Source organism: Pecten maximus, chromosome 5, assembly GCF_902652985.1.
Source record: "Pecten maximus chromosome 5, xPecMax1.1, whole genome shotgun sequence".
Classification (NCBI taxonomy): domain Eukaryota; kingdom Metazoa; phylum Mollusca; class Bivalvia; order Pectinida; family Pectinidae; genus Pecten; species Pecten maximus.
In genome coordinates this window covers 12947855-12966359 of record NC_047019.1, presented here as the reverse complement: position 1 = coordinate 12966359, position 18505 = coordinate 12947855, and the positions used below count along the sequence as shown (strand labels likewise).

Below are 18505 nucleotides of genomic sequence, written 5' to 3'. Positions count from 1 at the left end.
GAAAACTGTATTTGACCTTCACACTACAGACCTGAAGGTCAATATCAAGGAGAAATGATTCCAACTTAACTTCCCACCACATCACAGTAATTAAATTACTAACCATAATTATCCACCAATAAATCCATGGCTGATAATAACCCATCCATGTCTAATACCATTAAAATATTAACAAAATATTTTATGGTCCAGCGATAAGCGAATGACCAGAGTTTAACTTATCTGTTGGCTCCCTGGGCTTATATTGAAAGATAAACATGGTAGCACGAAAACAATTTTTTATCTCATTGTAGTAGTTGGTGGCTACCTCACTAAACAGCATACAGGAGACCTTTCGCATGCCATTTAGAGAAATTAGTGCCAATTAAAGTGTCATATTACAGACCAGTTCATTTCTCATCTTCCCAAAAAATACAAACCACCAAGGGTAGGCAGCATCGAACTATGCACCTCAGATCTTCACCTGAGGTTATTTAGGCTAACACTCTAAGTAACTGAGCTATATTGCGATCCATTACCATGGAAACATTACCTTTTAATGTGGAATAGATATTTGTCTGCATCATTATCAGAATTTTATTGGTATACTATGGCTTTCAATTCAATTCAATTCAATTCAAACTTTATTTATAGTCGGTACTTATCATAACAAATCAACATTAACTCTAATTAGCTATCAGAACCAACAAAAGACATGCACAGATACAAAATAAAATATTTAAGCAGTAATTTTCTACAATTTATTCAAAGCATCAATACAAAGAATTATTTTGACCATGTGACATAATCAGCTTAGATTTAAAAATAAGTTGATGATTATTATTATGCTTGTCTTTATTTAATACTCTTTGCCTGAAAGTTGATTAATTATATATACTACATTGGTATTGAGAGCATTAAACATGTCACCTTCATGAACTTACATTTTTTTTAGATGCTAAAGGCTTTATCTAGGAAAAAGCGACACATCAAGTGTTGTTGTACAGATTGAAGACATCCAATCATTTTAAATGACACGCCAAAATAATGTTTATTAGGGTATTAAGAGGAAGGATTATTTTTACATTGTTTATGGTCAGGGGTTAGCGCGAACGCAGACCCCCACACTAAAAAATAGCGTATCCGAGTAATCCGCATTTGGGATTATCGCAGGGTTCAGCCCGACCGGAGTGCAATGGAAGGGCCTCGACCTGGGGGAACCGCCTAGCTGATCACGGTATCCCCTGTACCAGGTAAGTATGAGTTGGAGGTTGTCTTTTTACATTATATACTGCTAGTATGAAAACCAAACCCGGCTGTCACTCATTAGCCTACTGTACTTTGTAATTCTATTTTATTAAATATGAAAAGCATGATTATGTCAAAGGGTCAAAATAATTCTTTTTAATGATGCTTTGAAAATTGTTGTAAATAAATTGAAGAAAATTACTACTTAAATATATTACTTTTATTACAATTGCCTATTATATCTGTGTAAAGAGTCAATAACAGACCACTGCTGCCCCCTAGTGGCAGGTCTGTAAACACTAACGGCTATATGTGTCGCTCAGTCAAGTGGGAATAACTGCAGTCTATTTACTGTGAACCTTGTATAGTATAGTACGAGAAAAGTCGTACACATGCAGAAGCAGATTGTATATTTTGTAAATGAAACAACAGATGTACAAAAAGTAATTTGAGAATATTACAAATAAGGTATCAATTAAAGGCCCAATAAAATTCTATGTGTCATCTTTCTAAAAGGCGACTAAATAGCTAGGTGTATATAGACGAATACATTCTGTATAAATATAGGTTAATGTTAACTGTAAGAGCCCCACTAATGGGTATTATCAGCATGTATAAATCATACTGTAAGTAACAGCTATTGTGTTGATCGATATACATACAACAATAGTTAAACTTATCACTGCCTGACTTTGTTCAACTTTTTTAAAAACACTATTTAATTGTTCTACCTCTAAAATGGTAAGTTTAATTTACAATTTGAGATAAGCAATACAAATTGTTGATAGAAAATCTTTCATGTAAATAAAGGTAAAATCATACCTGTAAATAAGTAAAATTTAACCTGTAAATAAGTAAAATTTTACCTGTACATGAGTCAAATCATATACCTGTAGATAAGCTAAATTTACTTGTAAATAGGTTAAGAAATCATACCTGTAAATAAGTAAAATCATACTTTTAAATAGGTAAAATCATACCTGTAAATAAGTAAAATTATACCTTTGAATAGGTAAAATCATAACTGCAAATAGGTAAAATCATACCTGTAAATAAGTAAAATTATACCTTTGAATAGGTAAAATCATACCTGTAAATAAGTAAAATTATACCTTTGAATAGGTAAAATCATACCTGCAAATAGGTAAAATCATACCTGTAAATAAGTAAAATTATACCTTTGAATAGGTAAAATCATACCTGTAAATAAGTAAAATTATACCTTTGAATAGGTAAAATCATACCTGCAAATAGGTAAAATCATACCTGTAAATAGGTAAAATCACACCTGTAAATAAGTAAAATTATACCTTTGAATAGGTAAAATCATACCTGTAAATAGGTAAAATCATACCTGTAAATAAGTAAAATTATACCTGTAAATAAAGTAAAATTATACCTTTGAATAGGTAGAATCATACCTGTAAATAGGTATAAAATCATACCTGTAAAAAGGTAAAATTTTACCTATAAATAAAGAAAGCTTGAATTATGTGTAAATAAGTAAAAGCTTACCTTTAAATAAGTAAAATCCCAATAGTGCAGAGAATATATGAAGAACACAGATCTCCATGATGTCTAGTGACCGTACCACAGACTATCTTCTTGTCACCAAGACTGTCCTTGAGGCCACAGCTACCACAGACTATCTCCTTGTCACCAAGACTGTCCTCGAGGCCACAGCTACCACAGATTATCTCCTCGGGAACTACCACCAAGACTGTCCTTGTGGCCACAGCTACCACAGACTATCTCCTCGGGAACCACCAGCAACACTGTCCTCGTGGCCACAGCTACCACAGACTATCTCCTTGTCACCAAGACTGTCCTCGTGGCCACAGCTACCACAGACTATCTCCTCGGGAACCACCAGGAACACTGTCCTTGTGGCCACAGCTACCACAAACTAGCTCTTCGGCAACCACCAAGACTGTCCCCACAGCCACTGCTGCCACCAACAGCAAGTACTGTTCCAACAACTGGATAGCTGTATTCACCATGTAAAGAGAGGCAGTGAGGTACCACCCCTGTTTGGCACTATATCACATGAGTGGCTCTGTGAATATCCCACATTGCTGGTGTGGCATCATATTAACTTGAGCCACCAGTGTAGCACTGCAATTGACACCCAGGATTGTTGTTGAAACAGACTATCTATGGCTGTATGGTGTGGTACTATTTGACACTTGTGGCTGTACACTGTGGTGTGGTAATACACTGTATGACACTCGTGGCTATATATTTCGATGTGGCACTATTTAACACTATTCGATATTCACAACTATTTTCTGTGGCATTATATGACACTAGCGACTGTATAATAATGTTGTGCACTGTGACACTCGCTGTTTGTGGTTGTAGCACTGTGATAAAGAGCTATGACACTTGATGCTCCATTGTTAACTACTGATTTGTAGTGAGACACTCTCTCAGGAGAGAGGGCCCTGTGATAACACTAGATGTCTGGTTGCTATCCACCTCTGTGTAGTGTGTGGCACTGCCAGGATGAGAGAGGCTCCCTGATCACCCACGGTTATGTAGTGTGGCCCTCTGGTACATGTGGTTTTAGAAACTCCTCTGTTTCCTCACCTTACTGTGTTTGTGGTGGAGTTCAAACAAACCTGTAAGGACAATGGAGATAAATGTCAACAGATTTATAGCTGCTTCTGGCTCCTCCCCCTCAGCGGGGAGGAGGTATAGTCACCAGTATGACTGATGATAGGGCTGGTACTATGAGCTGGGATGACACATGAAGATAAAGGAGCACTGGTGCTGCCATGGACACGGTTGAAATATAATGGTACCATTTATTATCAATTATTAATATTTCATAGTGAATCATTTTCATGTAATCGTTTTCACTTCAAACTTTTAATTTTTTGCACATTTATCATTGACAATAAAAATAGTTTTCAATTGAAATTTTGATATTTCATTTATTTCAAAACGAGTATGTTGTACATTTTTTTTCCAATTTTATTTGTTTTATTCGTTCATCAAAATTATTGTTCCAACAAGGCATTTTCACATAAAGTGCAATCTGGTGCTAGATGTTTTCTACTGCTGTCGTCTGCTCACTCACACAATAGTCATTATCAATACAAAATGGATTGTTACGTCTGCAGCTACACAAACAGATCTGAGTGTTTGAAATAAATGTATTTTATTCAATAAAGGCTAGCTAGTTAAATACCATTACAGACTCTTTAACAAGACAACTGAATTTGTGAAATGTAATATTTGTTAGGAGAATTTGCTGTTTACAAATTGTTTATTTTGATGAAATCCAATAGAGAACATTCATGGTAATTTACTTTATATCGTACCTTCATTAATTTGTGTTTTGCTAACAATGGAACATTCCATTTATACTTGTACAATATTGTTTACACTTGTGCATCATTGTGTTTACACAGAAGAGTCAGATTTGAGTGGCAGGTTTTAGGATGAAATCATTTTAATGCTTCATTGAATGACAATAGAATTATATTATTCCTCATAAAGATGAAACTGTATCCAATATCCAATATTTTTTATTGTTGCAACTGTCATAATAAAATAAACACTTTATTTCCATTATCAAAGTTTGTTGTATAGGCAGACAGCATTTGAAATCTCCCATAAACATTTTTTGCCTCGCATGCAAACAGTGATGTCTGCATGGAGCCAGCCTTCATCACACATATATACAGAGACTTAAAATTATCAAAGAATAATAGAGGATTTCAAAAAAGTAGAATTACATGTAGAACATTTACAAATGAGTGTCATTAAGATAATTTAGAGCCTCTCAATGTTTTTGTTTAGATATAAAAACTTTATCAAATTAAGATCGAATACAGGAGAAATGTGAAGATTTTCAGTTGGATTACCAACTGAGATCAAGAAGTCCAGAATTTTTACCTTTATAATTTTAACTTTTTAATTAATATGTCATCATTCATTAATCGTTATGTCACTTTACATATATATACAGATATTATATGTGGTATTTTGTAATATGTTAATTAATGTCAGTGACTTTCCAACAGAGCAAAAGGGATATTCCCACTAACTAAAGTCACACCCATATGGGGTACCCTTTTTTGATATTTAAACTGATCAATCAGACCATAAGTAATAACTTATATTTTATCACAAATTGAAACAATAACTTTTTGTGCATAAAATCTTGACAGAAGAACCAAATTCCTCATTTGAAACCAATTGTTGCAATGAATTTTTTTTTTCAATTCAGGAATCTGATCTATAAGCATGAAAAATTCATGAACTTTTATTGACTGTATACAGATATCGCACCTACAACAGTCGTCAGCCTTATTCATATAGAACCTAACATCACCTGTCAATAATATGAAAAGCATAGTTAGATTTCAAACAATTTCTATTGATTTTTCTTTTTAAATTCAAATGTACCTAAGGAGTATATGCTGAAATATCATGGATTCAAGTGAACTCATTACATTTGCAACATCACCTTTGTAAGAAAATTCAGTCACAAAATATATGAAATATTGTACTTTTCTTAGAACAGTTCAAAGTCTGGTTCATCATTAATGTAGCTCAGAATATTGATGATAGATAATTAGAATCTGTCACATGAAATTTGACTTTAATCTTGGATAAAAAACAAATTCTGTCTAAAGTAGGGATAACCTGCAGAAGGATGCTTCCACTCATGTCGCAGTAAATTAGCGAAAGGTGAGATAAGAGAGTTATAGGGTTTCTGAGGGAGGGACACCTACATACACAGATAGCCAACGAATTATCACTCCAAAGTATCAGGTCACATGACCTCTGTACTGTTACAGGTCAAGGTCAACTCTGGGGAAATCACCAAAGATAGAATTACTCCACATTTATCACATGGCCCTTACAGCCAGCTCTCATTTAAAGGAAGGATGAGGATTGGTAACACAGGGACTTGGCAACGATTCTCAATCTATACTGTCCACACATACTTTATTGTATCTTAGGGTATACTAACACACCAGAACAGCAATTTTTTTTTAACTTTGATTTTTTTTTTAAATATTCTATTGATCATGAACCCAAGAAATTGCCTTGCTTACTCTTCTTGACAGTTTCTTTCCCTGATACATATACAATAAATGTAGTGTATATATAGATTTATATAACCATTGGTTGGGAATTTGTGTTGAGAATTTGCGTCAAGTTCGACTTTACATGGCTAGTATGGTATAGTCACTTATAGAAGTTTTTCAAATATAGTCCATTACACTGAGAAAATTCCTTTTGTTGGTATATAGTCATCAATCTATGAAGAAGGGATACAAATGTTTGACACTTGGTAGATACAGAGGAGAAAGGGGTCGAAGGTTATCAGAGATGAATGGGATTGCCAATCCAGCACCTAATCATACCTAAGGCCATTTTTTCAATTTCTAAAATAAATACTTCATTACTATATATGTAACAGGAGTTTTGGGAATAATCCAAGATTTTTAGTACTTCTAGTTTACTTATAGGTACAGCTGATGATCAAATATGACTTTCACTTTGTAGAAAATATTTCAATCATCTCACTTTCAACAATATTGATAAGCAATTATATTTGTTCAATGAAGACTGCATGAACTCCCCTCATTTTCTTGACTTCCAAAAATGATATCCTTCATCAAGTAATGTTTAATGGCTTGTACCCCATGAGCAGTTAATGTCATTTTGCATGAGGTCAGAACCCTTTGTAGAAGGTGCATGGTGACAACCTTAGCGTCTTGCTCAGACACAAAATCATATAACATTACAAGATAATCAAGATTTCAGCTAACTGACAAAACATGCAAGGAATCAGAAAAAACATCATATCGTAACCATGTGAATTCATTTCCAATTAACTTTGTAAGATTATCACAATAAAGGATCCTACTATAATCTCATATCTTCCCCAAACTGTGATAAAAGATCATTAACACCAAGAACTGAGGTAAAGTAACAAGTAAACATCAACTCATCAACAATTGTGTAATATCAACTGAAATGTTGCCCAAGCACAGGGACCTGACACAAATAACTATCACATATACTGTATTGCATATTTTGACAGTGTGTTGATAACCTGTGCCAGGGCCCTGTGCTTTTGAAAAATGCACTACAAGTAAAGGTTTTATTGGGTTATAAAGTGTACTATTTCAGGTTATAAAGTGTACTATTTTAGGTTATGAAGTGTACTATTTTAGGTTATGAAGTGTACTATTTTAGGTTATAAAGTGTACTATTTTAGGTTATAATGTGTACTATTTTAGGTTATAAAGTGAACTATTTTAGGTTATAAAGTGAACTATTTTAGGTTATAAAGTGAACTATTTTAGGTTATAAAGTGTACTATTTTAGGTTATAAAGTGTACTATTTTAGGTTATAAAGTGTACTATTTTAGGTTATAAAGTGTACTATTTTAGGCTATAAAGTGTACTATTTTAGGTTATAAAGTGTACTATTTTAGGTTATAAAGTGAACTATTTTAGGTTATAAAGTGTACTATTTTAGGTTATAAAGTGTACTATTTTAGGTTATAAAGTGTACTATTTTATGTTATGAAGTGTACCATAAGAGACTTTCAGAGTGTTAACAGAATCATTTGTGAACATCTATCTGCAGAAACAAACCGTAAACATTCTAACAAGAATAATATTTTTTTTCTGAGGAGGAGAATAAATTTTCCTGTTGGAAAGATCTCATTAAAATGTTCAGTAATTGGACAGATCCAATCTTTTAATGTTCACGTTATAGCTGTATAAGTTAGCCGTGCTGTGATTAGCCAGTCCTCTGTTCACACTAGAGAGATAGAAGATAATACTGGTACCATATCACCCAATGCTTCTATCCCCCTCCCCCAAACGACATGGATGAGGCTGTTTATCACTGCAAAATCAAAACATCCTTTTTTTAGGGATGTTGATAGCAACTGTAGATATATCTGGCCAAATGATTCTGTGCTGCAATCGAGTATTGGTAAAAACAGGAGTGTTTTCCTACAACATTTACATGGATATTCGTATGTTATGAAAATTCAACATTAAATGTTTACAAACCAATAAAGATAAGAATTTACATGATATGCATCTAAGGAAGCAAATCTAACAGTTGAACAATAATTTTTTGGTTTGTTTGGTTTGTTTTTGTTTAACGTCCTATTAACAGACAGGGTCATTTAAGGACGTGCCAGGTTTTGGAGGTGGAGGAAAGCCGGAGTACCCGGAGTAAAACCACCAGCCTACAGTCAGTACCTGGCACTGCCCCACGTAGGTTTCGAACTCGCAATCCAGAGGTGGAGGGCTAGTGTTAAAGTGTACATGTCGGGATACCTTAACCACTCGGCCACCGTGGCCCCTTGAACAATAAAAAAGAATCATTCATTTTTCACAGGCTTAAAATATGATACTCCAGGTTTCATTCATTACTAGGAATTGAGGGCCCTTTTTTACGTTTTTCAGGAATTCTGAACTGATAGCGACTTAATATTTCCAGATTCCTTTCTAATACACAAAATATTAAAATCATACTTAACAAATGATACATAGAAATTAATTTATATACGAAGTCGGGAGGAAGACTGATATTTTTTTCAACAACAAAAAATCTATCCATTACTGTTTTCTTGGTTAAAAATAGTCCATCAAATAATTTATTATAAATCAATCATGAATGCATGTAAATTAACAGTCAACCCACTCATATCTGAATCACAGAGATTTGTTTTTCAACCTCTCCCCTTGACACCACACCAAGAAGATCAGCTGTCTTCACCTAGCTGAGTTCTAGTCCCCTAGCTACGACAAAAGATCTGACAGATGGGTTTTTGTTGTATCATCCATCTATGGTAATCATGAGGCACTGCATGCTTCAAATCCAATAAGGCCATAACCATTTGGCTTTAAATAGATTTAATTAATCATATCAAAATCATCTATCCATCATCTGAATGTAGATCTTTGTTCAAACGAAATTATAATCCAATTCTCTTAATCAGTCATCTGAATCTGTTCGTCTGACTTCTATTATACAAATATGATAAAACTGTTGATAGGATTACTTTCAGCTAAAGATGGCAAAAACCAATTTTGATTTTTAGATAACAGGTGTCCATTTGAGACATTCTACTATGACAATGATCCTGTAATGTTGTATGGTACAACACACTCCAACTAGTATATTAAAACAGCCCAGGTTCAAAAATAATGGAAATGTGTCGCGCAAATATCATATGATATACCACAAGACAAACAAAATGTCACTTGGTTTTGATAACATGTCCTATAGCAAAGAGAAGTAAACGCTAAAAAACTTTAATCATATGCTTGTGGAACTCCATTCATAAAATCCTAGCAACAAAATCGAGTAATATATTGTAATTATTAATTACATACCAGTGTAAGTAAAGATATCAGTACTAAATTACTTGAATTACTTAATTACATTATACCTGTATATTAAATCTTTGTAATTTATTTATAGCTGAAATATGTAATTATATACCTGCATGTAGAAATATCCTCATTCCTTGTAATTATAGTAAACTGAAAATCTGATTACAATCAATTATTATTAATGTAAAGGTAAATATATGGGTCTCCATTCATAAAAGCCTTATAATTCCTACCACTGTAATACTTTACATACCTGCCGTGTAGACTTTGTGATAATATTCTGTATGTAAAATCCCAGTCAACACCGTATCAAATACTCCATCCGTGTGGGCTCAGTGCTAAATGTTGTATTGATAAATCCCACAAGTATGAAGTATTAATTTAACAGTACTGATACTTTGACAACAGTACAAGATTTCCATTCATATAATCCCTGTTCACACATGAATAATTAATCAAGCCTTGCTCTTCTAAACCATAGTATCCTCATTCATAAAATCATCAGCCTCACACTTGAGTGGTGAGTATACCACTGACGGACAGACACTGCATTCACACCAGTCTCTATATAGCCTGTGTTTGCTGACAGATGGAGTACACAGTTATACTCTCAAACCACATCTTATGATGGATGACTACATGTAAGATGCTGTAAGAGCAGGCAATCTAAGGTACCAAGGCTTTATTTGTTTGTATGAACCAAAAATAACCCTTGTTTATTTACATCCAAATTAAAACATTCTTTCCTTGAGATGCTATAGATAGCTTGTTACAATTCCTTGTGGGAATAGATGAGTGTTGTTATACTCCTTACACAGTACCACTGTACTATATATAATTACTGCAGATCTCTCCCACACACGCAAAACCAACCTGTGTCTCCCAGTACAAACCTAACATGATAGGGAAAACAGACAGATCAGGGTTCAAACTGGACTTGTAGATCTTTTAAATCCTGGTCAAGGACATGACATGTACCCAGTGTATCCTGTCGTAGCTATCCTGTACCAGCTACCCTGTACCCTGTACAAGCTACCCTGTATCCTGTACCAGCTACCCTATACCCTGTACCCTGTACCAGCTACCCTGTATCTTGTATCCTGTACCAGCTACCCTGTATCCTGTACCAGCTACCCTATACCCTGTATCCTGTACCAGCTACCCTGTATCCTGTACCAGCTACCCTGTATCCTGTACCAGCTACCCTGTATCCTGTACCAGTTATCTTGTATGCTGTACCAGCTACCCTGTACCCTGTATCCTGTATCAGCTACCCTGTATCCTGTACCAGCTACCCTGTACCCTGTATCCTGTATCAGCTACCCTATATCCTGCACCAGCTACCCTGTACCCTGTACCCTCCTGTGTCCTGTATCCTACAAACCCTTCCTTCTACCATGTACATTATATCCCTGTATCCTACAAACCTTGCCTTCTACCATGTACATTATAACCCCTGTATCCTACAAGCCCTACCTTCTACCATGTACATTATTACCCCTGTATCCTACAAGCCCTACCTTCTACCATGTACATTATTACCCCTGTATCCTACAAACCCTGCCTTCTACCATGTACATTATAACCCCTGTATCCTACAAACCCTACCTTCTACCATGTACATTATAACCCCTGTATCCTACAAACCCTACCTTCTACCATGTACATTATAACCCCTGTATCCTACAAACCCTACCTTCTACCATGTACATTATAACCCCTGTATCCTACAAACCCTACCTTCTACCATGTACATTATAACCCCTGTATCCTACAAACCCTACCTTCTACCATGTACATTATAAACCCTGTATCCTACAAACCCTGCCTTCTACCATGTACATTATAACCCCTGTATCCTACAAACCCTGCCTTCTACCATGTACATTATAACCCCTGTATCCTACAAACCCTGCCTTCTACCATGTACATTATAAACCCTGTATCCTACAAACCCACCTTCTACCATGTATATTATAACCCCTGTATCCTACAAACCCTACCTTCTACCATGTATACTCTTAACCTTCCATATGTCTAGTTTACCCTTCCCAAGTATTACACACCTTTGACCATGATACATACAGTTTGAATCGTCCCTACCCTGTATCCTGTATCATGTACTCTATCTATACTCATTACCCTTAAACATATATATATGTTTCAGTCATCAGACTTTGACTTATGGTGGTACAATTAATCTATACTACCTTCCATGGGTAAATGTCGGGTGATGTACTCATAGTAAGGAGCTGAAAAACCTTTGATGTTTTGACCCTTTTGCAGCCGATACATTTTGACATTTAGAAGTATGAAGTATTCCACTTATACATCAACCATACAACCAACTTCTGCAGTAAACAAAGCAACATGAATCTGCATTTGAGTTATATATGGAGGAAGTACAGGATATAAATCATTCCTTATGGGGTTAAAAGGCAATTCCTTAACTATTTGAAACCAGCACTGCCTCTTAAAGAAAAATTTATAACATTTAACATATAACCCATTTGTAAATGTTATTTTTATCCTGCTGTGGGCCAGATTTATTTGAAAAGCTGTTTTTAAATGTGGTGGCTTGTTAGCTGTATCCTGCTGTGGGTTGACTAACTGTGGTGTGTGGCCACCCCAGGGGAGACCTCCTAGTTCTCCTACCAGGATCTCAACAACTTTTCATTGATAATTTCCTCATTCATAAAATACTGCAGTCTTCAGATCAGCTGGGAATCAGATCAGATAAAAGACTAATTGGACTGGCCTCAAACACTTGTACCTGTGTACCTGCTTCTAAAAATAGACTAGTACACAGATATGTGGTTAGTTGGCGTTCATTACTAACATAAATGCATGTATCAAAAGATCACTGACCTCATTCCAAATAGGTGGAAGCTCCCACAAGCAGGATGTGAGCAATGCCTGGAATTGTTACAGAACATCCTATCATTCTAAATAAGAGGCCCAATGGGCCTGCATCATTCACCTGGTATTCACTTCTTTGGTGGTTTTTTTCTGCCTTTCATTTAGTCAAAAGAACTTCATTCAAAGCTATTTTGGTAATCAGAAGTAGTCCTTCATATGTTTGAACAATTTGACATCTGACCTTGAATATGTGGTTCAAGGTCAACTAATTCTTTTTGCAAAATTTTTGGGGCTCCATCATAGGAACCTATACCCAGTAAAATATGATTTTGGATAACCAGAAGAAGTCATTTTCAAGACTTTTACCCCTGTGACCTTGAATGTGTCAAGCTCATTTGTTTTCGCAAACTTTGTCGAGCCTCATGCAAGGAACTTATCATCTTAATATCATGGCACTGGGACTCTTGGATAGTGAGAAGAAGTCTTTTAAAAGTTTTAATGAATTTGACCTCTGTGACCTTGAATATGGATAAAAGTCATTTCCTTTGGCAAACTTTGTTAGGCCTCATACAAACAACCTATCACCCAAATACCTTAATTGACTCTGGGACTCTTGGTTAGTGAGCATTAAGAAATCATAAATGGAAAAGTTGACACCAAACAGACAGCAGACGACAGACAGACAGACACTGCACCATGGCATAAGCTCAGTTGGCCCTTTGGACCAGGTGAGCTAAAAAGTGGAAAGAGTTTGGTTCCAGTATTCATTGCAATACATCAGCATATATAGTCTGGAGTATAATACAATACATCATTATATTTTCCAGTATAACTGTATCATCATCAGCATAGTTTCTCTTTCTAGATAATATGAGGCGAGACAGAAACCAAATCAGTTCTCCATCCCTCTCATTAAGACATATCCTACCACAAGACTAATAGGAAATTCCCACCAACCTGAACTTAAAAGGAATACCACTTTCACACATGTTTATTAGTCATAATGTCACTTTTGGGTGGGGAGTAAATACTCGTATATCAAATTAAATAAATTTACACTAAATTATTTGTGTGGGCAGGGATTGATATGTCAATCTGCCTACTCCAGGGTGTACATTTGTCCTTTATAAGAATTAAAATAGTCAATGAAACTTTGCTTTATGCTGATTCTAGTCAGGATCACATGTGTAAAAGTACCATTGGTGCTGACCGTCAATATATATGTGAATATATCATCTATGTCTTGAAATTACCCTTATGTATATATATATTTTTTTTTTGGGGGGGGGGGGGGGGGGGGGGGGGGGGGGGGTTGGTAATCACAGCTTGATTTATATATCATTTTTTCTACTATTTTAAGCTAACTGAGCTCTGTCGGTAACCGGAGATATTATATGTAACATTAGAAATATGTCCATCAAAATAGCTAGCTCTATTGACAATTGAAGAAAGGTCAACTTATCTCTCAAGAAAGATAAGTGGTTACATCTGTAACTGATTGTATTTGCATGTATACAGTCATAAGTTAGGAATAGGTGATGTTTGTATGATAAAGGTTGCTGCCAGGGTGATTGGGCTCATGCAAGTTTGAATTTGACATTGTTTTGAATATACCATTTAACCATATGTGATGGTGAGGTTCAATCATGTACTGTCGAGGTTTGACCATGAACTGTTGAGTTCTGACCATGTCTTGGTGAGCTTTGATAATGCATTGGTGAGCTTTGACAATACATTGGTGAGCTTTGACCATGCATTGGTGAGCTTTGACCATGCATTGGTGAGCTTTGACAATACATTGGTGAGCTTTGACCATGCATTGGTGAGCTTTGACCATGCATTGGTGAGCTTTGACCATGCATTGGTGAGCTTTGACCATGCATTGGTGAGCTTTGACCATGTCTTGGTGAGCTTTGACCATGCATTGGTGAGCTTTGACCATGTCTTGGTGAGCTTTGACCATGCATTGGTGAGCTTTGACAATGTATAGAGTTCTAATGAGACATGTTGATGCTGAAAGGACATCAGATGGATATGATGGACACCACACCTCAGCATTAACTCACTTGCTCTTTGGCACGTAAGATCATAACTTACACAGTGTATACTATATCTCATCAACTTACATTACTATGTGATGAAATTATACATCTCTATACCTCATATGTAACATTGTTATTACTGGAAGTTAAACATTAGTACAGCAACGGGAGAGACACTTCAGCAACTCTCTTAAAACAATTTCCAGAAGCGTTGTAAGCTCCAGATTGAACAGGTACAACAAGTTCGCTGCTCTCCAAGATCAACCTGGCTGTCCAACCTGGTAAGTTACAGAACTATTAACTTGTATACAGAGAGCTACAACTGACACTTGGTGAATTACTGAAGTCCCTTAATCACATTATGTTCCCCTTCAATTCAAGAGTTTTGCAGATCCAGATGAAATGCTTGTTTACATGACGCTGTTCCACTTCCCCGAATGGATTGGCAGTTGTTAGAATACTTTCCACACAATACATGAAACAGAAATGGAGCTGTGTTCGGATATGTTCATTAGAGATTGGAGTATTTTTACAGCACACACCTGTCTGCCTGACTCTTTTGTAAACATCGCCTCTACTTTCACCACCTTTACAGCAACAATTGTCCGCTATATAACTTGTTGAAAACTGCCGTTTTGAGTTTTACCTTTCAGTCACCCCTGTACAGACAGTTGGCTACCTGTTATAAGCACTACACAGCTGTTTCCTGTCAGAATCTCTACCAATGGCCTAAGGATTCTTAACCTTTTCACTCCTGACCAAAGAACCCTTAACCTGTGAAGTTTTACCAATGTAGGTCTACAACAGTTGTTCATTAAACATGCACATTTTGATATAAGTAACTGTTATCACCTTTCAAAAAATCTATGTGCAACTTCATCTGAAATTTGAATATGTATTTAGGTTAAAAGTTATTTTTCATCAAATAAAGATAACATTTTTCTGAACTTAATTGAATTATCATTACATAACATACTTTTCCGGAAAAAAAAAACCCATGCCTACTGTTAAAAACTGCACCCATGTACGGTAAACTCCACAGATAATGACATCATTTATTAGACATCTGAGCAAGATGAAAATAAATCCTTAGCAAAACCCTTTCTTAATTAATAATTACCTTTAGATTTCAGTCCATATAAAACAATGAGACCATGCACCTGTAACGAGATATTGTTCCCTGGGTAAATAATCCAGTCAAATTCTTATATCTTGCTTAATATTTGTTAAGTGAAAATGCTAGCTAATACTTTCTAATTGGCCTGAATTAAGCCTGCCCTCTACTTTAAGTCAATATTTATCTGTTGACTCCCTGGGCTTATTTTTTAGAATAGATTTTGTAACAACATATCTAGCTTTCATAGTATCTGTGCTTTCTGAGCTTTAATCATTTTGATCACTGGGACATTACAATAGGCATTATATGCATCATATATCATATATACAGTTTCATAAAACAGAAATATCAGAAGCAAAAAACTTCACAAAAGAAATAGTGTAGACATATGTACGTAGGCTCTCTTTGACAAATGAAACGTGTTCTAGAGTATCAGAAGAAAAAATACAGTAACGAGGGATGCTGGTTGTCAAGTAATTGGCTTTCAGACTGTCTGACTACCAGCTTCCCAGTGCCGCACTATCATCTATATCGCCATCTCAGCCTCTAATGCATGTATAAATTGTCGAAACTCTCCAAGACCAGGCAGGGGCCAAGTCATTGCCCTTATGTATAAGTAGACACCAGGGTCTTTCTCCAGACAACTAAGTGTGACAAACCAATTTGAGGTTAACCCAAGCTCTCCATTGGTCATTTATCTACGATTATATAACCTGTGTGGTCAGGTCATAATCACACATAGCTGTGTTTTCACTATTTACACATTTGGGTCCATTTAAGGTCCATTTCCTGTTAATCTATATATTTTGTCCTAAAAATTCTCAAAATCTTTAAATCTGATATTTTCATGAAAGTACAATTGAAAGCCAGCAATCTACATATGCCCCCATTTACTTCATTATTTTACACTTTTGCTGCATCAAAGATATTCCAAATTTCTGTCAGTTGACAATTTCCCCCAATAGTTTAATTGGAGAAACACAATCGGGAACCTTTGCACACTTTCTGCACGATATCAACTTGTTTTATGGATTTAAGTGCTAGCGGTTCCCGATCAGGAAAAACACTGTATCGGTCAGTTAATTCCCAATGCTCTCCTTGTATCTAGTAGGTATGAACTAAGTTGTGGTGAGATTGTTGTACTTCATATTCTTTAGCTTTTAATTAGACAACCAATTTCATCACAATAGTTATACAGACAACCAGTCTGCATGATATAAATATGAATACATTCCAAGATGTATCCACCAAGAAATATTCCATCTTACTTTAGTTTCAAACAGGTTGGTGCAGTCTGATGGAGTAAAGATCATTAATATAGTTGGTGCCTGATGTTGACTGCATTCATTGAACTTCATCATCTTATAATACCACATGTAAAATGAAAAACCTATAATTTAATTAACATTTTACATTAAAGCATAATGAAGTGTGTAACATAGCACTTCCTATACTTACATAATTTTGATATGCGAGATAAATCTGCTGGAATGAATTTCCTTTCAAGTTATACATTATTAAACGACAACCTGTGTTCTACAACCTATAAACATCGGCACTTTTACAAATGGGAATTCTGCAGAATTTTCTGACAGTGATAAGCTGTACATTGTAGGAAACTCTATCAATGTAAACAAGTCTACCTTATCATCGGTAAGTTCCTGACCAGATAAAGCAAATGAATGTTTTAATAAACATGCTTGTGTCCCTGCAGTGAATAGATACACTCGGAGGCCCTAATCACTGTTCCCTTTAAATGGGGTCATCTTCAAAGTCTACCCTCTCCCTGTTGTGTATTAAAAGGTCATAAAACTTTCAGGCTCTCCTGATTTTCAAAAGGGCGGTCTAATGGAAATCCATGTGTGGCCTGATCAGCAACAGGAAGGGTATCCTGAGCTTTCCTCTTCTCGATCTAAATATAGCCTACACTTCATGATCAGTAACATTATATGGGTAACCTCTACTCTAAAACACAAAGATTTGTTACAGAATGGGTATCCTCTACTCTCTCTACTCTCTAACACAAAGATTAAGTAACAGAACCAGGGTATCCTCTAATCCTCTACTCTCTAAACCATAGATCAGTAACAGGATGGGTATCCTCTACTCTCCAAACCACAGATTAGTAACAGGACGGGTATCCTCTACTCTCCAACCACAGATCAGTAACAGGATGGGTATCCTCTACTCTCTAAACCACAGATTAGTAACCGGACGGGTATCCTCTACTCTCTAACCCACAGATCAGTAACAGGATTGGTATCCTCTACTCTCTAACCCACAGATCAGTAACAGGACGGGTATCCTCTACTCTCTAACCCACAGATCAGTAACAGGATGGGTATCCTCTACTCTCTAACCCACAGATCAGTAACAGGATGGGTCTCCTCTACTCTCTAAACCACAAGTCAGTAACAGGATGGGTATCCTCTACTATCTAACCCACAGATCAGTAACAGGATGGGTATCCTCTACTATCTAACCCACAGATCAGTAACAGGATGGGTATCCTCTACTCTCTAACCCACAAGTCAGTAACAGGATGGGTATCCTCTACTATCTAACCCACAGATCAGTAACAGGATGGGTATCCTCTACTCTCTAACCCACAGATCAGTTACAGGAAGGGTATCCTCTACTCTCTAACCCATAGATCAGTAACAGGATGGGTATCCTCTACTCTCTAACCCATAGATCAGTAACAGGATGGTATCCTCTACTCTCTAACCCACAGATCAGTAACAGGATGGGTATCCTCTACTCTCTAACCCACAGATTAGTAACAGGACGGGAATCCTCTACTCTCTAACCCACAGATTAGTAACAGGATGGGTATTCTCTACTCTCTAACCCACAGATCAGTAACAGGATG

At 36.0% G+C, this 18505-nt stretch overlaps 1 protein-coding gene and 1 non-coding gene across 4 annotated transcripts in view; both read right to left on the bottom strand.

The window, feature by feature from the left end:
• Positions 1 to 18505, bottom strand: part of LOC117327207 — a 98943-nt gene that overhangs the window by 41270 nt on the left and 39168 nt on the right. For 2 of the 3 annotated variants that reach the window (XM_033884070.1, XM_033884071.1), the window contains exon 3: positions 2743 to 3848. In XM_033884070.1, coding sequence (XP_033739961.1) covers positions 2743 to 2800 — 58 coding nt within the window. In that variant the 5' untranslated portion in view covers positions 2801 to 3848. Of the gene's footprint in view, positions 1 to 2742; positions 3849 to 9868; positions 10120 to 18505 lie in introns of those variants that run through there. The other variant, XM_033884072.1, reaches the window with a different exon arrangement.
• Positions 1077 to 1240, bottom strand: LOC117328568. The gene has a single exon (XR_004532986.1). It is a non-coding gene; the product is annotated as a U1 spliceosomal RNA (small nuclear RNA).